Below are 23,776 nucleotides of genomic sequence, written 5' to 3'. Positions count from 1 at the left end.
GAAGACAAAAAGCAGACAAACATTAAATACAAACCAAGGTACAGTTTACACAGCTTCAACAGTACATTCGCGGTATATTCGTTGTAGTTATTGCCATTTTTAAAATGAACCAGATTCTGACTTTGCAATATTCTCAATAAACGCTTGTCAGTGACTCGGAATGGCATGTGACCTCTTAAATGTACCTCTGTTTAAATGCAGTGTAAAAAGAGACGTTACATTCGTTGATTTAGCTGTGGTGGTTTAATATGTTTCATTAAAATTGTTTACATACCGCAATAATAATATTTTCTTACACTTTAGGGTCATTTATCTTGAGACAGATGCGTGTCATTCTTAAACGCTTAACTTTTATCAACTTTCTTTGAAAACTGAAAGAGAGAAAATTTGTCGCTCAATCGTCCCGTCGACTCACGTCGTGATCATGAACTGGGGCTTACCTTTACTCATCTTAACTCTGCTGCAAGCTCTGCTTGTGCAAAGGTGAGTAAAACCTAATATCATTTTGACGAATTTTCGAGCCATTTTTAGCAGAATAGGTTTTAAAATTATCGTTTTAAAATGCTTTTTTGTGCTTGTGTTAATGCTTTTTAACATGAGTATTAATGAAATTGAACCACACTTTGGCCTAAAATCCAGGTAGGGATTTTTTTGGAGAGAATTCAGTGATTTTTGCACTGCTCTTATCCTCAAACGGAGTTGTTTGAAACTGTTGAAAAATGAATTATTAAAGAAATTATATTAACTGAAAGTGGAAAGTACACCATTAAAACTAATTGCACTGACCCAACGCCGAGTTCTTTCGAGACAATTTGGTCGTGGAAGAAGAAATCCAAACTATATCAAGTTTAAATTTCCTATAGCGTATTGCGATTGTGAAATTCGTAAATCGTAAACAATTTACACAAAACGGTCTTGACACAGTCAAGAGGGGAGATTATTGAAATGCAGGCGTACCTAATCGAACCATTGCAGTCATCAAAACGTTTCAAATTCTAAAATTACTAATGATCTTCGAGAATACTCTTTCGTTAAAATTTCTTAGTTATTTTATACAATTTCTATTGATCATTTTAATTCCCAGTGATAAGGTTATCCGTATGACTCCTGAAGTGGAGGCTCATCTTGCATTTTTGCGAGGACTGGAAAAACGTAGCGACATCAAGGTGAACACAGACTAGGTAGCTAATAGCGGCGCTAAACCGCTGATTAATTAAAAGACTTTTCCTTGACTGTTTCTAAACGTAAAGAATAAAGGTTAATCGAGGCGCCTAATATATGGACGACAAGATACAAGAAACTTTCTGTGGTTATGTTTCCATATCGGCATTCTTTTCCATCTTCGACTAAAATGACATGGAAAGAGCGCGGATTTACACATGAAAAAAAAAACGGGTTTTTTAGTGAAAAGCCATAATTTTCAGCTGGTGTTTAAGGCATTGTTCAGAAATGGCGAGGAAAGTTTGATGTGCATGATAAGCTTCTCTGTGCTGTAGGAGATTCCAATTGTCATCAGTAACCAATAAAAAAACCCTTTTGATTGGTCTACGAGTACAAGACTGAGGATGAGTACGATTTTCAAATTTCACACCAGTGACGTTTCCAGAGCCCTCGCTCTACAAGTTGCCGTAAGGTAGAGAGGGTAGCTCATGGGCTGAGATGGGTATGTGACGTGATAATGTCAAGCCTGAAAAACTAGAATCCAAAAGTTGTCCTTGTGCTCGATTTCGCGCTCATACTCAAATGTAATGCTGCCACGAACTGCTTATATGGGTAGAAAGGATAGAAATAGTTCAACTAGCAACAAAAGCTGACGTCCCTGATATCTTCGTAATAGCCACAATGCAATTACTCGAAGTAGCCTTTATCCCGGCCTTAATCTGAATTTCAGCAGGTAATGTGTTTCTAAATGCTTCTCGTTTCGCAACCTTAAAGATTGACTTTTGGAAAGAACCTAGTCATCTTTTCCAAGCAGTAGACATTGGGGTTTCGGAAGAAGATTTCATTAATCTGTCATCCCTTCTGGAAGCTGATGGTATCGAGTACAAAGTCCAAATTAATGACGTGCAGAAACTGATCGAGGGGGAACTGCAAACTGTCGGAGCGAGAGGATTCAGTCAAAGTTGGCATAATCAGTATCACGACCTTGATGAGGTATGATTATAAGGAGTGATATGATTGGTAGATAAGAGATACCAGTAATGATGACGTAAAACCTTTGTGTTCGAATCACAAATCGTACACGAATTTATTCCTCTATGCTGTTGACGCCTTTTTAAATCACGTTTTTCTTTTTTGAATTCACCTCAACATACTCTTTCGAAATCATGCGGCAGTTTAGTGACAAAGTGAAAATTCAATTTTGCTGTTAGTTTGATGACGTCATTTTTTCAAAATTTGTTAAAATCAAACAACAAAAAACGCATAGTTATTTGGATTTGAGAATTGTCTATCATGTAACAAAGTTTTTAAATCTCAGTCGGTTTAAAAACATAAAGCATAGTTCCCTTTTTGGTGAAAGCTGACCCAACGTGGTCCGTCTGTTTTTCGCTCCCTCTGTCCGTCTGCCTACCTATCTAATTCAGCGTTTTTTACAGATTCGCTTAAAACTGATCCAGGTTCAATCCTCCTATGAACACATGACTGAGACCATAACCCTTGGCAGGTCTCACGAGAATAGAGAAATGACAGCCATTAAGGTAAGTGTCCCGCCAATTAAATTATCAAATATTTTCGTCAGAGCTTCTTCCTATGTCCAACACTCATCAAACTTCACTCTACAGCTTATCATGTTTTGTGTGAAAAGACAAATTATGAGATATTCCAAGTGTTTAGCGTGATATATAACAGACTTCGAACAAAGCCGGTTTAAGATGCAGTGCCATGATAAAGTAATAGCGGAGCTCCGGCGGCCCGAGGGGTCAACAAGCGGAACCCCATACTCATATAGGAAAGAAAAGGAAACCCATGAATTGATTTTCTCATGGTTATCATGGCTAGCGGTATTGCTCGTGGGTGCGTACGAACGACGACGACGACGACGACGAAGTCGCGCAAGATGGCGGCCATACTCCAGCTAAAAGGTTAACAGTGACATGCAGCCTTGATTTATAGCCTCCATCTTTGATATTGGACATCCATGTGATGGTCAATTGACACCTGTAAAAACAAGGTATCCGCTGACCAGTATCACGTGACTATATCGCGGGCTCAAGTTTTGAGCTCATCGAGGTAACGTTTTTTTTACGTTGCCCACTGACTAACAACTGGTTTTCTATTGGATCACGAGCTCATGTTACGTTGTAAACGGGACCAGGTTGTTCGGGAGGTTGTTCGCTAACTCAGGATTAAAAGTTAACAGAGATATAAATATTTATTGTATACAAGGGCAAACAATACACGGAAAACCTCACTGCAAAGTTACAAAACTGAAATCAAAATTCTTGCTTAACCTGGGTTATCCTAAGGTGGCTTACTACAGTTTTAATGGATTAGAGCGGCCCAACTTCCAACTCTTTTGAAAAATGTTCTAAGATGTTTTTCATTTCTCTATTTACTTTTTGCTTAAGTCTTTCACCATTCTATGTGAAACTTGAACAATTAAACGTTAACAAGTGGCCAAAATGAACTACCGAGTACCTAAGGAGAGACTGGGCACTAGTACGTTAAATCATGTTTTTCTCAAAATCTACCCGTATGACCCCACCTCAAAAATTCAGGAAAAAGAAATTGGCCTCGATTTAACATTCATGCAAAGTAAATTAAAAATCTGTAAGACAAATTCTTCGCAAACTAAGAAAATGTGAAATCAAAAAGAGCTCAAATTCTGTCTTGCAGATTTTTTAAAAATTTTGGCTGTAAACGTGATTCACCCCTACAAATTAACTGTAAAAATTTCATCTTGGGTTGTAGGTTGGTTTTCGAACAATCCTCGACCAAAGACTGGCCTTTACAACCTTGGACGAGAATTAAATTGCGCATGCCCTTTATTTAAGCGCACGCTCACGTGACGTCATGTATCGCGTGCGAGAAAGCAAGAGTAAATTAGTGCTCTTTTACCGACGTTTATCGAGCTTTTTTGTCATATTGTTTCGGCCCTAGGTTTAAACACGTGTTTGAATGGATTTTGAAACTATTGCTACGCATACCGAAGGGATTTAACGCCTTTCAAGCGCAGAAGAGGTTTTCGTTTCTTCTTAGGGTTACTAGCGTCATTTTTGCACGCGCGAGTAATACTGACGTCTGGCAGGCAATGGAAGCGCGCGCTACTGAGTCTCAGAAAAACTGTAGTAAGCCATCTTAACCGAGATTTGAACAACCCAACCCAGGAGCTCCGCTTTTAGGCTTGGTTAGATCTATTTATTATATTGTCTTATATTACATCACATCACATCACATCACATCACATCACAGCACAGCACAGCACATCACATCACATCACATCACATCACATTACATTATGTTATATTATATTATATTATATTATATTATATTATATCATATCATATTATATTATATTGGGAAGAAGAAAGGTGCAAACGGACCCAGCATTAGGTTTTAGATGTTTTGATTTGAATACATACATGCAGTTCTTCTATCGTGCTGATTGATTAATTGACTGAAAATCTGACTGACTGACTGACTGACTGACTGACTGTACTGATCAGACCGACCGACCGACCGACTGACTGACTGACTGACGGACTGACGGACTGACGGACGGACGGACGAAAGGAACGACTGGCCGACTGACCCACTGACCCACTGACTGACTGTTTGAATTTTATTTGGTTTATTATTAGTCTGCGTCTCCAATAAGAACAAGTAGGTTTTACAACGATTAGTTCAGGTTTGAATTGTTGATTATTTATCCCTTGCTTGCTTGCTTGCTTGATTGATTGATTCATTCATTCATTCATTCATTGATTCATTGATTGATTCATTGGTTCATTGATTGATTGACTGATTGATTGATTGATTCATTGATTGATTGATTGATTGATTGATTGATTGATTGATTCATTCATTGATTCATTGATTGACTTGTAACACTTTTACACTCCTTGCTTTAAGATCCGAGGAAAGAGCAGTTACAACAAACCAGTATTTTTCATTGAATGCGGAATTCACGCCCGGGAATGGGTGTCTCCAGCCACGTGTATGTTCATCATTGACGAGGTAATGGATTTTTCTCCCAAATAATAAAGAACGACTTAGGTTTCAGTGAAATAAAAACGTACATGTATTACTTTTGGTACAGGAGCAGAAAGGGCTTTCATTGATTTAAGAAAAAACCGAATCGGCCGTCCCGCCTAATTAAAGTCGCAAACACTGGTATCGAATCGCCATTAACAAGAACTATTGGCTATCGGATTTACCGTGGCCAACAAACGGGGCCGACAACTCGATGCCTACTAAAACTTAACATCTGGTTGTAATTAACTGAACCTAAGGACCTCAGAAATAATTAATTGCTGGTGTTTTTTATTCTAATTGGGTAGTGGGAAACCGTCAATTAAAAAAATGAAAAACAAATATGTTTAAATTAATAAAATAAATATAGCAATTAAGTTTATTCTTAATTTATTTTTATCTTAAGATGACGCAGAAGTACGGCAAAGACTCTTCAGTGACAGCTCTTTTGGATAAGATGGATTTCATAATATTGCCTGTTTTAAACGTTGATGGATATGCCTACACATGGATAGATCCGGTAGGTCACGGCAGCGTAGTTCAAAAATCCGCCATCTTTCCCGTGTAGATTTTTCTTTTTTTTTTAATAATTTCTCGTTGGAGTCGAAGGGGCGGCGGCCCGATGGTTAGTGTGCCGGACTCTAGACCGAGTATTCTAAGGTAACGTTCATCTCGTTGGAGAGCTGAAGACATTATGTCGTGTCCTCTACTCTGGCTTACGTTGCCTCTAGCTCTTTATATACACCCAGATAAATGGTGTCGACCAATTTAATGCAGGGTGGGGTGGGGAGGAGGATAACACTGCGTTGGACTGTAACATTCAAATTACGGGAGGGTAGAGAAACGGGAGATACTCCTAGTCGCCCAGAAACCGAGACAGGCTTCGACAAAGTGCACCACATGGGCCGATGCAGAATTTACTTCTTGGTCAAAACTCTTTCTAACTCGAATACACGAAGGGACTAGTCGCAGTGAAACCATACGGGAAATATTCACGAGGCCACATTAAGTTAAAATGTGATATCGTCCCGTTTAGTGTCAGCTGTTTGTGTGACAAGGCCCAGTGCGGTACAGTGAAAACTGAAAAACCAACAGTCACAATGAAGACCGCTTTTACTGCAACAAGTTATTGTATCTCCGTTATTTTTCAGGCCCTAAGATTCGACCAAAAATTTCGGTTTTCAATTTCCGGAAATTTCTCTTGGCAAATGCAGTGACCCCTCGATGCATAATCTACTTTACGAAAATTTGTTACCGGGAACTCGCGTTTCATTTAATTTTGCTCTAGTATTTCTTGACATTTTCTGTTAAATGGTTCACATTTGAGAAATTTAATAATTCTCAGATTTTCTAGAAAATTTCCCAAGAAATTTTCATGTCATTTGCTCTGGTTTTGAAAGTCCCGGAATTTGGCGGTTGTATGGAAAGCGCACTATATGTCGCTGGAACAAATTAAATCTTCAGAGTAAACTATACAAATAATTCGTCCTCAGAAATTTTCCAGTGACTTATCTCTTCGTACGGACCGGCACGAGTCCCTAGTCATCTCAAATCCCACAAGTGTTTTTAACCGGGGGGTGACTTCCATTAAAAAGGACGGGGGTTCTCATCGTACCTTTTAGGAGTTCAAAAAGCTGTTTAGATACCTCTTAGGGTATTCAGCCATTAGGACTAGGTGCTCTTAGGAATATTTTATATTTTAATTCTGATTTTATCTTAGCGAATATAGTAATTGTAAGTAATGATTTGTTATTGCAACTAGTCGTACTCTTAGGAATATTTTATATTTAATTTTGAATTTATCCTAGCGAATATAGTATTGTAAGTAGTAATGTTATAATAAATAGTCATGCTCTTAGGAATATTTTATATTTTAATTCTGAATTTATCTTAGCGAATATGTTAATTGTAAGTAGTAATGTTGTTGTAAATAGCCGTGCGTTTTTGTCATGAGCCCCTGGCTTGGGGGATTGGGCAACCACTCCCTACGTTTACGACTCAAAATAAATTTACCTTACCTTACCTTAGGTCCACAGCGGAAGCCTTCGCGGTACCTCTTAGGGTATTGATCCGGAAAGAAAAACAGGATCTTTGCGACTAATAGGGGTTCTTTTCAAAATTCCGACGAGCACCCCGCCCTTTTGACATGGGAGTACCCCCCCCCCCTTCCCCTACCCGGGCGTTTAACTACAAGAATAAGGAAAAGGAAACCTAGGTCCTAGGAGACACTTCTTAGATAGGGAGTTTTGTGTTCAGTAATTTTATAATATTTCAGAGATGGAGTAAATATCGACTGTGGAGGAAGAACCGTCGAAAGCATGACAGATATGGCTGTCATGGCGTGGATTTGAATCGAAACTGGGGCTATGGCTGGGGAGGTAAGGTTTTTATCCAGCTAGTTAATAATTACAACTTATGGACTTTTGTCTTGACTGAAATCGATTTATAATGAATCAAATTTATAGTAGACTTTTCATCGCATTTTCGTCATTTCAGCTCGGGTAGTTACGAGAAAGTTGCTTGGGCTATTCACGCATCGCGCGATTAACATTCGCGGAAGAACTGGGAACCATGTCCAAAAATGACTTAGGACGGATTACCTTGGGTATAAGGCCTATATGGGGATTCACTCTCTTACCTTGATCTTCTCTTGATTTAAAACTATTACAGTTAAGCTTTTTTAAGGGAATGTAGGGTGGGAATGATAGGGGTTTTGTAAGGTTTGTTTATTTTTCTGTACTTGTGTGAAGTTTGTAAACGACCGCAGCTTTTTAATTCAAATATTGAACACCACAGGTGCTGGGGCTAGCACATATCCTTGTGATACCACATACAGGGGCTCGACAAAATTTTCTGAAGTGGAAACTGTTAACGTCCGTAATTTTCTGAGCGATCTTAACAGTGAAGGGAAGTTGCAAGGTTTTATTGATTTCCACGCCTACAGTCAAATGTGGTTCATTCCTTGGGGATACACGAGTCGTCGAACCAATGACTATAATGAACAGGTTTTCAATTTTCGATGTTATTGTCATGTTTTTGTTGTTGCTGTTGTGTTGTTGTTGTTTGTTTTATTATATGTAGTTGATTCCTGTTATTGTTTTATCACATTTGATCGACTGTGTGAGCATCTGTAAGTCTGTATGCTTATACGACTTTATATCTCACTGCCAGGCTTGTTGACTTTCTCACTGTTCGCCAGACTGCATGAGTACTGACTGCTCGAGCGGCGGCGTGACTGACTCACTGGCTGACTGATTGACTGATTGACTGACTGATTGACTGACTGACTGACTGACTGACTGATTGACTGATTGACTAACTGACTCACTGCCTATCTGACCCACCCACCCGCTGATCGACCGACCGGCTAGGGAACTTGCGACTGGCTGGCTAACTGACAGGTCGATCGTAACAGCGCGAAAGTTGAAGGATCGACTGATCACTGAGTCTTCCGTGTTTATGACAGCTGTATTGGGTTTCAAACTAGAATTGAAACTCAGTAAGTCAAATTGCAATTGATTGATAGTAAATGATAACTTTTTCTCGTTCTTACTACTAGATGAGAGTAGCTAAGGAGGCCGCAATGGCTATCGAGAGGAAACATGGAACAAAATTCCAGTATGGATCGTCGGCAGCTCTTCTTTGTAAGAATTAAGATTTCTCCATTTACTTCACGTATTTTTCTTTTTTTCTTTTTGTGGCTTCCATAGTTTGCCAATGCCAAGCAGCACAAAAGCTTCACATTTTCGACCCCAGATCGTTCGCTTTCTTGACAGGCTGCCGTCAGTCATGCTCAAAAGAGAAGAGCTCTGGGGTCGAGAATGAAAAGCTTCAAAGAAGCTTCCTAACTTTTATCTATCCTGAGTTACTAACATTTAGGAGGAGGGGGATTTACATAACGAAGCTTTATACGGAGAGGCTGCACCCAGTGGTTCAAAATTTTAAAATTTTGTATAACATTTTTGACTAGAAGCGGTACCCTTTTATATGTATTTATTCATTTCATTAAAAATAGTATTCCTTTCACATGTAGAGACACAGTGCTTAAATTGAGTTGGGTTTGTCCGTTAGAAATGATCTTTCCACACTTGAGATGACACTTTCCCCAACTTTTTTTCTACTTATGATTCTATAAGCTTAAAATCTGCTACTTTTCATGTAACAGGGAATACCGCTTCATTAACGGAAACGCTCTCAAATAATAGCTTGGTTAATGTTAAGTCATTCAATTTGTTGTGTGGCAACATTATGGCGCTCATTTCAATACCATGCTTCTCTCCACCAGATCCTGCAGCTGGAGGATCAGAGGACTGGACATACGGCGAGCTTGGTGTGAAATATTCATTCTCGGTGGAGTTGCGTGACACGGGTCGTTACGGTTTCTTACTGCCACCCGATCAAATCATCCCCACGGGGGAGGAGACATTTGAGGGGTTGAAAGCCTTGGTCAAGGCAATGGTAATGTAGTTACCTTAGCAGGAAACCTTTGCTAACTCGATCTTTGAAATGCAAAATAAAAGACGTTAGCGTACATTTTGCTTTCATTTGGCTTTTGAACGTCATATTAGCTCCTTTCCTTTTACAGCTGAGCAATGTTATAATATTCAGCCCTTATACGTATTCAGACCAGGCTTAAGGCGGGCGTTAACATGAAGGCCGTATTTTGGCTGGGTATTATGGTTTCAACGCAAATATCTCGGTTCACGTCTCAAGTAGTCAAAAATCTCTTAGCTCATCTCACATATCTACGTTTTGGGCAACCTCGTCCCCAGGACCTTCTCCTCGACGATTTTCAAAATAGCGGCTCGTCGGGAGAAGACCCTGTCAAAGGCTGGGTCACGTGGTACAAAGGCTCCAAAAATCTTGGAGATTTTTATCACGTGACATTTTGAGAAGACCAAAAGAAAATGGCAGCCTTTACATTAGAACGCGGAATCGTTATGCACGAGGCAGTGATGGCTTCCTGGGAACATGACACGCCGGGTTTTTGGAAGCAGGTCGCTTTGTTAAAGAATCTGGAGCGCTACGGTTTGTACTTTACATGAAAGACTAACTATTTGAAATAACGAAGTTTATAGTTATTTTTCCTACAGTGCTTTTATTTTTTATGTAACTCTCAATTCCGATTGAACTTAAAAGATAGGAGGGACTCAAAATGAGTAATGAGTGCATTTTTTTTCTTTTTACTTAAACACGAGCGACCTAGCTGCATTGACTTTAATTTTCTACAATTGCATTTAAGCCATTGATTTAACTTGTGTCTATCTGAGTGGCCATTTTTGTTGCGTAATGTTTTCAATCCTGTTGATTAATTAACTCTTTTTTGAGTAAAGTTAACCTGAAATCAAACCTACCCTGGTAAATATTTTTGCCTGAACTATGTGTTGTATGGTTTTCCTTTCCAAATGAAGTATATGCATATAAGTGGCTGACTGCCTGTAATCGAGAATGAGTTGATCTCAAGAAATTATTAAAAATTGTTAATTATTGTTCACTGGCATAGAATCAAAAGACGTAGTGTATGTACCTTAGAAGCACATGAAAGTACGCGATTGTTCCAACTTTATATTGACCCGTCACAACACATCATTTTGCTTTTCATTTCTGCTGAGTTAATTTCCCCTTTATGCAATAAAAGTGATCAGCTCTAAGAACTGTTTTGGATTTGCATTGGGTGTACATTTTCAGAATGAAGCTATTAGCGCCAACTACCAGAAGAAACATTCTAAAATAAACAAAATTTGTTACCCCATGCAGTAGTCTCTGTGTTTGTGTTTCTCCAGCCAGGATCGAGAAGAGCAGCCTCTCCCTTGTTATGGATGAAAATAAGAGAACTGTGGAAATGATATAACCTTTATCTTAGGAAAAGGTCTCAGAGATCCATTAGCATTTAGTAAACAATAGACTTGACTTTTTATAAACTAACAGGCCCTATTGGAATCTGTGCTTGACCTTGACTGAGTATTTCTTTTGTTACTTTTCAATAATTTTTATGGGAAGATAAAGACTGAGATTACCATTCTAGTGATTTTGTGTAATGAAAAAGAATATTGTGTTCTAGTCATGTTGGGAAAATATCATATCAATTATCCTTTACCGATTAGTGATATTTAAGACTCTTAGAATTGCTTTTTTTTTGTAGCAACCAATTCAAGTCCAATGATTGCCTTATGATACAAAAGGATGCTTGCTTCTGAGGTTCTCACAAATTCATCCCTAAATGTTGGGAGCCTTGAAATATCTATGATCCCCTTCCAAACCCAATAATTCATGAATTTGTTTAAAACAGAGGAAATCATAGCTATAACACACTGATAACAGTTGTCTGGATGTAGAATGTTAATTATATAGCACATATGTTTACCATGTGTGGTTCCAGAAAATATCCATTCCCCCCCCCCCCCCCCCCCACGAAAGGGATTGGAAATTCCAAAGGGGTGGGGGGGGGGGGTCAAAGGCCCAGGAAATTCCAGGGAGGGGTGGAGGAGGAGTTAGGGAATAATCTTTTTCTAGACCGGTTCCATAATTCCCATCATAATATTCAATTTTCGTTTGTTTGCATTTAGCTTCTCGAGCCGGGGACGGAAAATTAATAGCACAAAATGGATATGTTCAACATGGTTGATAGGCTTGATTTCTATTGCCACAGGAGCGAGCAGCTGGTGAGCGAAGCCCATGTTGGTGAAACTGAGTAGACAAGTAAATCCTGTAAATTTCAATCGCTTGGATGACTGCCACACTTACTTAGTAAGGTGCTTCTGTCACTACGAACTGTATCGTCTTTGCTGGCAGATATTTACGCTGCAGTTTGTTGTTATGCATCAGCCGTCTGGATGAATAATGCGTCCTCTAGCATAAAATCAGCTAATATATATCAAACACTTGGGAGAGTGTTTCATCACGTACCAAACACCATAAACTGCATCAAAAATAGAGGGCTATGCTGTGCTATAATATGGACTCTCTTCTCAGTGTTTGAAAAAGTGTTGAATTGTTGTCATGTTTGTTATGATCACGAAATAGAAGTCAAAGTAATGAGTAGAAAAACGACATCAGGCAATACAGGTTTCACAACTTTTTTCTCAAGGTCATTCCGTTTATTTACTGTTGACACTGGCAAGATTCATTGCTTCCTTGACTGGTAGAAAAATCAAATAAGTGACAAACTCATGAATTAATTGCAAAGAAAAATCACCATCCGGTTATAATTCTGTACACAAAGAATTTTGTGGAAACAAATAGTATATGTATTTAAGGAAAAGAGATAAATTTTTGTAGAGTAGCACAAGCAGTACATATTTAGATATCTATTGCTATTGTCTTTCTGTGGTAAGTAAGATTCTCTTTTAAATTTGTTAACACACATAACCTTTTTTCATAACACTTTTTATTGGCCCTTTCCAGTGCCAAGATGGTAATAAAAGGCAATTTAGCCACAGCACTTTAATTAACATCCATCCAGAGAAACTTATATCATCCTCAGATCTCACTTCTCTAATGGGGAGTTTAGGAGACCCCGGAGAGGGGCCAGACAGGAAAAAAGCAATAAATTCAAATCCCTTCCTCTGCATTTATTTGTAAATTTGTTCTTACTGAACACAAAATAGATATAACTGATCTCCTTCACCTTTAAGAACAGTGAGGTTGAAATTTGCAAAATTTTAAGAATACTTAAAGAATAAACCTGAGGCTGAGGCTGAGATTTTGAAAAGAACATAATTTTGTGTGTTAAAAATTCGTAATTACAATACAGTTATGTTTCTAACCCTAACCTAAACCGTATTAAATTAAACAGCAAAGCTAGCCAAAAAGCAACAAAAACAGCATTAGCTGAATGTTTGATGCTAACAACATTTCTGCAAGAAGGTATGTGCATTGTATCGATAAGTCTTTAATTCCTGTAGGCTCGCTCTAAAATTAACACCATCCAGACACCAAATACATTTGACAACAGAAATTTCTACAAAAGCAAACAGTTGTCAAATACTTGTGAAATGTTCGTGGCTAGTCTGACGCGGCGTTTCGTCTCGGCCAAGAGACTCTTCAGAGACCTTTAGAATTCAAAGGCAAACTCGTTGAGCATCACGCCCAAAGTCCCGTTCGCAAATTCTTGATGTTGACAGTCTGGCCCTCTATCGCAGAAGGATTCCCAACCGTACGTTCACGAGTTAAATTTATACAAAAGCAAACAATTGTCAAATACTTGTGAAATGTTCGTGGCTAGTCTGACGCGGCGTTTCGTCTCGGCCAAGAGACTCTTCAGAGACCTTTAGAATTCAAAGGCAAACTCGAAATTTCGTACGCTATAATCTAAGAATATTCACAGGGATATTTTTAATCTAAAACTGGCAGAAAAATAAAAATATTCAGCCTCGGCCGGGAAAACAATATTACTACTTCGTTTCGGTTATCAGAAAATCTAATAGCGCATGAATATAGAACAGAAAAAGCAGCACTTAAGGCCGCTTGAGACGAGCTGCAGCTCGCTAGCTGTCGGCAGATCCGTACTTCAATAAAAGCTTTAAAATGCTCGTTATTTTCATTTTCCCGGGCTTATTTCTACTTCTATGGTATCGGTTACATCTTGTAAGTTAAAATCTGACGGAAAAGATTTAACGGCAGCCTGATTCAACATCGCATGAACTGAACAGTGAACTGCAACACGACCTCCTATTTCGTGTAGACACTCGCCAAGCGGCATGTATATTTTGCAGGTTGCAGGTTGCAGCTGGTTGCAGGTTTAAATTTAATTATAACTGGAAAACCGCTGGCACTTAAAAGAAACGTACAGGTGGTAGACTTACCGTGACTGTTACATGACGCTGTTTACAATCGCTCATAAAGGTGGCTTCCACTTAAATGCCAAACCGGCCGAAGCGTTGGGAGGAGAGTATATTCCTATGATTTTAAGCCTGCAATGAATTATTGTTTTTGAAGAAACATCTGAAATATCATCTGAAATATCTGCTGAATTTAGTTTCTTCCCTGTGAGTACCAAAATGAAAGCACACTGAGCTTGTGCTAGTCACTGTATGCGGTCGGTTAAAATTTTTATCTTTCTTTATTTATTTGCTTCATTTGTGATGGCAATCTTCTGTTGTTGAGGGAAGACCCGAGCCAAATCTGGAATCGATGGAAATATCTGTGGAGCGGCCATCCAGATGGCTTTGAAGAGATTTCACTGGTCTCAGCGTGTCGATCAATAAGTACTTTTCGCGGATCGATCGTGTTTTCACTTAGTGAAAGAGGCGAACTAATTTATGTAAGGACCCCTGACGAGTATAGAGGTTATTGATTATTTTTAGTGCCAGCAGTTTTCCAGTTATAATTAAATTTTAACCTGCAACCTGCAACCTGCAAAATATACCTGCCGACGAGCGCCATATTTTTTCAGGATGATTGTAGACCAATCAGCCTGTTCGTATCAATGGGCTAATCAGCAAGGGTGTTAGTTCAGCATCGCTCAGGGTATATCTCCCTTCCCGCCATTTTGAAAAGTGGAGAAGGCCCTGGGGCTGGGGACGAGGTTGACGTTTCGGGCTGTTTTGTAAAATTTTTGGTGATTTTTGGATATGTTTGAAGTAACCTTAAATTCAGATAGAGCCCCCGCCCTAAATTTTGCATTTGAAACCGGAGAATGGGGTGAGGATGGGGATGCCTTTGAAGCCCACACCACGTAACTCTTAGAATATTAGAGCTATGAACAGTGAAACCTAGTGGAATTATAGCATTTCCCAAATTCAAATTTCAAAGCTCAAAAAAAAAAACTGTTACCATGGGAACAACAATTTCCATGAACAATGACTTTATACAATTTTTTTAGTTGGATCAGGAGATAATTTGGATTTCATCATTCATTGTTCATTGTTTATCTATACATCAAATTTCTATGATTTATTGATACTAGGGAGTCTTGGGTATCATTGAAATGGTATATATTTTATGGCAAGTTGAAAGTTTATTTACAATATAGTACGATTATCAGTTGAGTAAGGCGGACGAAAGTTTGGTCACCAAGTTTTAACGTAAAAATCGTGTTGTTGTCACGAGCAACTGGCTCCGTATCCATTGGCAACTTGTCGGCCTTTGACGTCAATTGACAGCAAAGCGCGCGAAATTGTAGGCGACGCGACAGGCGACCAACGGCTGTTGATATTGTTACCAACGGAAACGAGGTAAGTTGCCCGTGACAACAATACGATTTTACGTTAAAACTTGGTGACCAAACTTTCGTCCCGCCTTACTCAACTGATAATCGTAGTAATTACGAAACTTGCAAAACAAAGTTTATATACAGCAGCAGTCAAATAAAAGCACACGCACATGTTTAGTATTACTCCATTTCTGGCCCTCTCTCTGTCATGCAACGTCGAGAAAAAGGGGCCCTTTGACGTTGCGTGACTGTTTAGTCTCCCTAGTCTCTCTCGCTAGTTTGTCTCTACTTATTAAATTTAAACAAAAGAAAGCAGCCGTGGGATGAAATGTTTTTTTTATGTTAAAGCAAATCGTGGTCGAATCCTTGTAACGTTCCCGTCTTTATCTTGCAATCAAAACAAGGCGCGAAAGTGTGAGACAGTTGTCACGGCATCGTGGTGCAAACAGTTGCTTAGCAACCTAGTTTCAAAAACTGCAGGTTCGTCCCGGTGTTGGAGTCTTAATATCACTCACTTGTAACTTTTTAAAATAAGATATTTTATCTTTTCCTCAGCTCGTGTGCGGGTGGAATTCAACAAATCCTGCAACCTGATTGGTTCCTGCAGCGGACGGAACTTTCTCATCCCGACCGCCACAGCGGCCGGAATCCGTCGAGTTGATCTATTTTCGTGAACGAATAAGCGGTAATCGTCAATCTTTCGCCCTTTTTACACTTCCGTAGACGATTAATCAACGCAAGTTAATCTCTATTCACCTTTAAATGGCAAGGAAAGTCATTGTGAGTAAATCCAATTGGGTTTTTGAAGTTTTGAGAGTTTGTTTGGCTGTTTGTAGCTCGGCGCTGTAAAGGCGCGTAATCCTGTGTCTCCGTCTGTTCAATTGTAAGTAAAAAATGAATCAATTTCAGTCGAGTTTACCTCTCTGATTGTTGCTGTATTTGAGAGAAGTTCTGTGGAATACACTTAAAGAATTTCCTCGCTATCTGCTACTCAATTTACGGTAAAAAAAAAAAAGTCTGATTTCGAGTGATTCGTAACGACTGACAGAAATTGTTTTTGTAGTATAACTTCAAACTTTGCGCGAAATTTCGCACCGGAAAAACACTTTTGGAGAACTTAACCGGTGAACTAAATGCAACTAACATAAAGTAGTTCGAAATAAATCTGTTCTTTAATATATCTGTCTTTGTCTGGTATCTGAGTTACTTGCTCGTTCCCTCGTTTGACTTTTTTACGAATGGTTTGTAGACGGCGCGTATGCCAATTCAATGACAAAGTTGCGTAAACAATCCCACTTGTAAGCCAGTAACCTTAAAAAAAATAATAAACATGTTATTGTCCGCCTTAGGGTCGGTCCTTAGAGTGAAAAACTGTGATCTAAGGCTTGAAAGTGCTGCCCGAGGCCGCAAGCCGAGGGCAGCATTTTTCAAGACCTCGGTCACAATTTTCCACTATACGGACCTCCCAGCCGGCCCATATTAGATATTTCTGATCAACCTGTTCCCGAGTTACCAGCTGTTCACAATGAATTAGAATCTGTTCACGTTGTTCTGCTATCTAAACACCAGACTTCAGCCGATATTGTACGAACCCAACTTAAAGATCTGAGCCCGAAAATTCATGATCAAGTGACCGTCCAGCGCGCCCACATCTGAAACTGCACGAAGTCAAGCCGTCTGTTGTCAACCAACAATCCCTTGTTTACCAATTTAAATGTGACCTGTGTGATGCAGGTTATGTTGGTTATACGCGGCTGCACAAGAAATTAATGCGTCTTCCTCCATTGTAAAACATTTTCGTGTGAAACATTCTTATGTGCCCAAGGATCTTACATGTAACAAGAATTTTACCATCTTAAAAAAGTGCAAGAACAAGTTTGACTGTCTCAATGTACCGTCAGACTCACTTCGTGCGAAAGTCTTTAATCACTCTTAATGATGTTATTCTTGCGTGTTTTTTATTGTCTTTAACACCCTTTTCTTACATTTCTTCATTTTCATACTTTACATACTTTTACTTCTTTGTTATACATTTATACTCTGCATAATTTTGTCTTCACTTTTAAGCTTGATAATGGCTTAGGTTTGGTCGAAACGTCACGCGCTTTTATCGTCAGTTTTTACTTCAAATTATTTTAAATTTGGTTCTAAATAATGGAGTGTCCCACTTAGTGACAAGGTGAAACACGGAAATCTGATTGGTTTGCTTTTCGACCTGGAGACCTTTAGTGAGACCAACATCCTTAATTTAAAAGCCAGAAGATTGGCATGCTGACCTTTTCAAATGGAAGTCCCCCACCCCCCCCCCCCCCCCCCCCCGTGGTTCCACCCAATATACAGCGCGAAGGGCCATCTTTTTGGCTTGTACCACTCCACAAATGAATAGAACACAAGCAAAAATCCGTTATCTAACACGGTGGATATGTCTGAGATGTTTCAGGCGGGCCAATAAATTCCCGCAAAAACATGATTAAACACAGAAGCATCTGCCAAGTTTCCGACAGGGGAACACGAGTTTGTAAGGGAAGAAAATTTTCACAAGCGAAGAACAATGAAGGTTTCTGTTATCTTTTGCCTTATTACTTTGATGATTTGTGCTGCCAATGGTGGACATGAGCGTAGTGATGCTGGAGGTAAGCTATCGCTTTGATTTGGTGTTATGTTCTGAAAAGCTTCTCACATTTATAAATGACGATAAGGTACGAGACTCCCGCACGAGAAGATGCTTTGAAGTTGCATTTCTGTACAAAGACAAGTTTTTGCTTGGTAGCAAAAAGTCGTCACTTGGAAGCTCTTCTTTGTTTAATTGTGCTTTTTCAATCAAATTTAATCACATAGAAGTGGAGAGAAAATGAAACAATACATTTCTAAATCACTGCATAAATCAGAAGATAACATAACGTGAAACAAAACAAAGCAAAGCAGCGAGAGAAGTCCAGGTGCTGCGAACTTTCCAGGTTTCAAAGAGAGCAAGGTCGGGCTATCGTTACAGAGTCCAAGCGATTTTCTTGTTCGAGAAAATAGTTTCAATGTTTGGATAACGTATTCGAGTTATCGAGCATAAAATTATATAGAAAATAGCTTGAAACTAGCGGGAGGTTTCCGTTATCGAGTGCTCGATCGAGTTACCGAGGCTGAGATCACAGTACAAAGATGACGGGAATTTAGGGAAGTTAGCGGGAGTCCATTGTACCTAATTTATCGCTTATAGTGTAACTCAGGAATCACGTGTTAGTCAACTGATTTCTTATTTGCTTCAAAGTTAGCGTAATATATCAAACACAAAAGACCATGTTTGACCGCATTTCCAAACACCGAGAAGAAGGTTGAAAACGCGACGCTTAGCGGCGTATTTTTGACCAACTTTGGGGTGTTTGGAAATGTAGTCAAACACTGTCTTGTCGTGTTTGATATTTTTTCTCAATCGTAACAAAAACTTAAGAGAAAATGGAGAAATAAACTCGTAAAATCTTAACTAAGTAACTGATTCCTTTTAGTTAAACTTGATGAATTATTAATGAGGTTGTGACGTAATATATCAAATACGAAAGACCGTGTTTGACCACATTTCCAAACACCGAGAACAGAGTTGAAAATACGACGCACGGCGGAGTATTTTTGACGAAGTTCGAGGTGTTTGGAAATGTGGTCAAATACTGTCTTGAGTGTTTGATATATCTTCTTAATCTAAGCTAAACTAAAGGAGAAAACGGAGAAATAAAATCGTAAAAATCTATGCTAATTCAGATCAGATAGCCAAACACTATAACGGTCATGATTTCCTTTGTCTAAACTTGATGAATTATTAATGAGTTTAAGAAACACAAAAGACCATGTTTGACCACATTTCCAAACACCGAGAAGAGGGTTGTAGGGGAGTATTTTTGACTAGCTTCGAGGTGTTTGGAAATGTTGTCAAACACTGTCTTGTCGTGTTTGATATTTTTTCACAATCGTAACAAAAACTAAAGAGAAAACGGAGAAATAAAATCGTAAAATCCTCACCAAGTGACTGATTCCTTTTATTTAAACTCGATGAATTATTAATGAGTTTGTGGAATTTATGTAAAATGTAGTCAAAGCCACTTTTTCAAATCACAAAAGCAGCTAAACTGTTTCCTCTTCAAGTTCTTCAGGGTTGAAAATGAACTTGAGCTATTCTCATTCAGGGATTTCTTTTTAAAATTTCCGACGGATACCCCTGCATTTATTTTTTAGGGGAGATTCCCTCTAGCATCACTGATCACTACGTTCCTTTTATCTGAACAAATTAACCCACAATATGGCCAACTCCCAATGTTTGTGGCTTCATTGCACTTATAATGCGGTAGGCTAGTTGTTGGAAATATGTTTTTCATAATTCTTCAATGCTACTTGCTTTGACCTTGAATTCTTGTGCGAAGACAATTCCTCTTGTATAAACACTGCGGCATCTTAAATCGATAGCTGTTTATAATTTACGTTTGGTTTTATACATACCTCCAAACATGTCGCCGATGCAACACTCGAGAGTAAAGATAAGTTTTAACAACATCATCTGTTACTCCATTCCTTCGCGGAAACATATGGAATCGCAAAAATTAATGGTCCACTCCCAATGATTGTGCATGGCTCAGTTGGTCAAGCAATGCACCGTTAACAGGAATCAACGTATCCTTCGAAAGGAGCCTGAAAGTTCAATCTGTCCATTTTTCTCACTAAGAAAATGGGATTTGGGTCACTGGGACTTTGAATCACAGACAAACAAAAATGGGAAAGGGGATGGTTTTGGGCAGGGAAATGGGTTTTACAATCAATCCCCCTCCACCTTCCTCTTCCTCTTCCTCCTCCTCCTCCTCCTCCTCTTCCTCCTCCTTCTCTTTCTTCTTTCCCCGCTTTTCAGAACGCTCCTTCGAGGCCCCTGAGTGTTTTTTGGGCTTATTTCAGATACGACCGCGAGAAACCGAACGCCATGCTCATGGCCGATTTCCTTTACTGGAACACTGCAATCTTACCTTCCCCCCACCCCCATTTATTGTTTTCTTGAACTTTAGATAACTCGAACCTATTTTGTTTTCTTGGAGTTTCGAATAATCCGTATTCCACTGTACCTCTCTATTTAACACTCTGTTACATTTTCTAGAAAGGATCAGAAAGGCTGAACAACTCTTGACTAGCTATCCAGGGACAGAAACTCTGTTCAATAGTACTCTATCAACTTTTAAGTTATAAACAGACCTCGACCAGGGATCATACAAAATCGTTGAAAACTGCGTCTATATAAGTATACCGTAAGCGCCTTGAAAATCATAACAAGATGCGTCATTCGCGGTGACTCCATTGAGGCTGAACACTATTTGTGTGAAAACCATAACGTTATATTTGAGTCTTATAATATCTAGGTCAATTCTGTAACTGATATTTCTGTATTAAATAAATATTTTTAAAATAATCATAAAAATTGCAATTTCCTCGATTGTGATTGGTTTCAAAAAATTCCTATTTTCCACTTATTCATTTGCCAAGTTGTTATCGGACAGTTTGTTATCGGACAGTTCAATAAGTCAATCACATTCAAAGTTGTAGAGTTAAATCAACCAATCACAACCTTGGTTTCAATCACCATAGAAACAGTGTACTTTTGATGCAAATTTTTCCTTTCTTTCTTAACTTGGCTATTATGCTTTTCTCGGAAATTGTAATTTTTATGATTAATTAGTAGTAAGACTTCGTGTCGTCCAATTCGACATGTAATCATACTCGTGATAAACAAATCGCACTCCCGCTGCACGGTCGTCCGATTTTGTTATCAGTCGTATGATTACAGACCGATTTGGATTCTACTCAGTCCTATTACCATTACTAACTATAGAAAAATTCACTGGGTTATAATCCCGGGGGTTACCACCAGAAAAATTGATTGGGGGTGTGCGGCCCGCTTCCCAAAACCCTTACCCTCTTTATGACTAAAAATCGGCGCTATTCCTACCCTATTTATGACCTGACCAAAAAGTTCGAAACCCTATTTATGACCTGAACCTTAAATCAAAACCCTGTTTCAGACCTGCGTTATGATTATTAGCCTAGTTTAGACCAATGTTAAATTACCGTAAACATAATTTGTGAAGGGCTTTTGTTGATTTTCTTTTCGATAATGATGAAAAAGTGGCTTCTTCTTTAAAACATACCCACATCAATCCTAGAGTGCAAAAACCATACCCTATTTATGACCAAAATGGCCAAAATCAGCTACAATCGTCACCTTTATTTATGGCCAAAACGGCTCAAAAAACCATAATCTTTGGAGCTGCACGTACCTATAGAGCCCATATACGGGGGTACCCCCCCCCCCCGAGGTTACGATGTACGCGGGCAGTTTGGAGTACAGGAAATCTAGTTTCTTGAGTGCTTTACAAACTTCTCAAGTGCATCATAAGTCAAATATGCACAGTAAAAAAAGAAATAATCATTTGCTTTAGAACATTGACAGTGGAAATAGCCAAGCGAAATTCACTTTGTTCACACCACGAATACGGCTTTGCTGGCTATGTCATAACGTCTTTTTTTCTTTAGGTGCAAAACAAAGGGACAAAATATTTACAGGTGAGTACCGGTATTTCCTTTTGATAATTTCCCGTTGATTATTCCAAATCCAATCTCTCAAGTCAACTCTGTCTTGCAAGTCCTTCTGCAGTCGCCCTCCACACTTGTTGCGTGGAGAAATTGCCAACTGTTAAAGCCTTAATTCATTTTATCTAACAAACAGGTGAGCAGTAACACAGCTACAGTACGAGAGGTACTGCTTAGGAAAGATACTGTCGATGCTCTTATACACTTATTGCGCGCGTGAAGAGCAAAAATGCTCATTTAACATTTCTTTTAAACGGCAATATACCAGGAAGTCATCTAAATACTTGAAGCTAGCTTGTAGGAAGATACAATTGACCATCGCAGTTATATACACAACTTGCTAGCTTATATGCTTCCACAATGTGATAGGGAGTGCATGTGCTATAGCTTAAAATGTACTTTAGGTCAGAATGATTTGAATTCTCCGAGGTTAGCTTGTTTCAACCATGATATAAACTTTCGTTTTCACTTTTTCAGGAATAACGTGTACACCACCCACGCCTCTCAGTCACAAATCGTACCCTAACCTTTCAGGATTCAATATCATCCCCTCTTTTTAATTGTTTGTTGTTGTTGTTGCTGTGTTTTGTGTTTCCTTTCACCACGTCCTTTTGGGGTGTAGTATAGTAAAGTAAGATTATAACACGTTCTTAGCTATACAGTAGATCCCCATTAATCTGGTCACTAACGGGCTACAAAAATCTTTCGGTAGTAACGGGGCAGCCTCGTTTAAGGGGTTCTTTAAAACGAAAATGATTGACTGAGCTTTTGTTCGGGCCAGAATAAAGTGCCCGTGGTAACCAGGTGACTGCATTAACGGGGTGGCCGTATAAGGCGAGGTTCCACTGATGTCAGTCGGGACACACTGACTTTTATCACATTCATTTATTTCTTAGAGTGCAACGCCCGTTTGGCACAAAGAGCAAACTGTGGTGAGGGTAAAACGTGCTACACTTTCATGATTGGCGGACGTCCTTCATTTGCCTGCTTCTGTACCCCAGGATCGGACACCTGTGGGAGTGATGGACCTGGATATGCACTTCCCCGAGACAATCCTTTGTAAAGTTAACAGAAACACGATACTTTATTAAAACCTATCAACAAAAAACAGTGTCATTTCAGTCCAATGCATGTGAAATATTGTGGGGGCGCAGTGGCTTCACGGTTAGTGCGCTCGACTACCGATCGAGCCGTCCGGGTTGGGAGCCCTGGCCGGGCACATTGTGTCGTATTCTTAAGCGATACATTTTACTCTTACAGTGCCTCTCTCCACCCAGTTGTACAAATGGGTACCGGCAAGTGTAATGATGGGGGTAAACATTCGATGGACGAGCAACTAGATGGACTAGAATTCATCTTAGCGAATATATTAATTGTAAGTAGTAATGTTATTGTAAATAGTCGTGCGTTTTTTTTTTTCATGGACCCCTGAATCGGGAGATTGGGCAACCACTCCCTACGTTTACTGATGGGCCACTTGGCTCGTATGCAAGCCATGTGAAATATTGCTGATTAATATAAATCTTAATAAGTAGCGCTAAAATGTGATAAAGTATGTGAAAAAGTGTTAAAAATATACAATGGAAAAATAAATAATTTTAGAAAGAATTGTTCTAAACAAATAATTTGGCGCGAATTGAATCGCACTGTTTAGTTGGCGTTGGTTTCAGTTCTTTGATTCAATTCGCGCCAAATTATTTGTTTAGAGCAATTCTTGCTAAGATTATTTTATTTTTCCATTGTATGTTTTTAACACTTTTTCACATATTTTATCACATTTTAGCGTTCGCCACATCTTTACCTATTATAACTTGTTTTTAA

General features: G+C 39.0%; 1 protein-coding gene across 4 annotated transcripts; it reads left to right on the top strand.

Annotated features, from left to right (window-relative positions):
* Positions 1-366: 366 nt before the first annotated feature.
* On the top strand, positions 367-22,932 carry LOC110053461 (carboxypeptidase B-like). Of its 4 annotated transcripts, XM_089281278.1 has the most exons (12): positions 367-483; positions 1,085-1,166; positions 1,936-2,154; positions 2,598-2,699; positions 5,074-5,178; positions 5,600-5,713; positions 7,469-7,571; positions 7,990-8,198; positions 8,753-8,837; positions 9,479-9,651; positions 21,899-21,928; positions 22,852-22,932. In XM_089281278.1, the coding sequence occupies exons 1-12, from the start codon at positions 425-427 to the stop codon at positions 22,915-22,917; spliced, it is 1,347 nt and encodes a 448-aa protein (XP_089137404.1). In that variant the 5' UTR covers positions 367-424; the 3' UTR covers positions 22,918-22,932. The 4 variants fall into 4 exon arrangements, with proteins under 4 accessions (XP_089137404.1, XP_020615344.2, XP_089137406.1 ...); XM_020759685.2 differs by lacking the exons at positions 21,899-21,928; positions 22,852-22,932 and adding an exon at positions 11,843-12,763; XM_089281280.1 differs by lacking the exons at positions 21,899-21,928; positions 22,852-22,932 and adding an exon at positions 11,760-11,801.
* Positions 22,933-23,776: the final 844 nt, after the last annotated feature.

The sequence above is a fragment of the Orbicella faveolata genome, unplaced genomic scaffold (assembly GCF_042242905.1).
Source record: "Orbicella faveolata isolate gen_17 unplaced genomic scaffold, um_ofav_v1 contig_48, whole genome shotgun sequence".
Taxonomy (NCBI): domain Eukaryota; kingdom Metazoa; phylum Cnidaria; class Anthozoa; order Scleractinia; family Merulinidae; genus Orbicella; species Orbicella faveolata.
The sequence above is the reverse complement of the archived record's forward strand: the minus strand, read 5'-3'. Positions and strand labels throughout refer to the sequence as shown.

Coding starts and splice junctions, on each gene's coding strand:
- LOC110053461 (XM_089281278.1), top strand. CDS start 425: ATGAACTGGGGCTTACCTTTACTCATCTTAACTCTGCTGCAAGCTCTG. Junction 5,714..7,468: donor CCTACACATGGATAGATCCG/GTAGGTCACGGC, acceptor ATAATATTTCAG/AGATGGAGTAAATATCGACT. Junction 21,929..22,851: donor AAGGGACAAAATATTTACAG/GTGAGTACCGGT, acceptor TTTATTTCTTAG/AGTGCAACGCCCGTTTGGCA.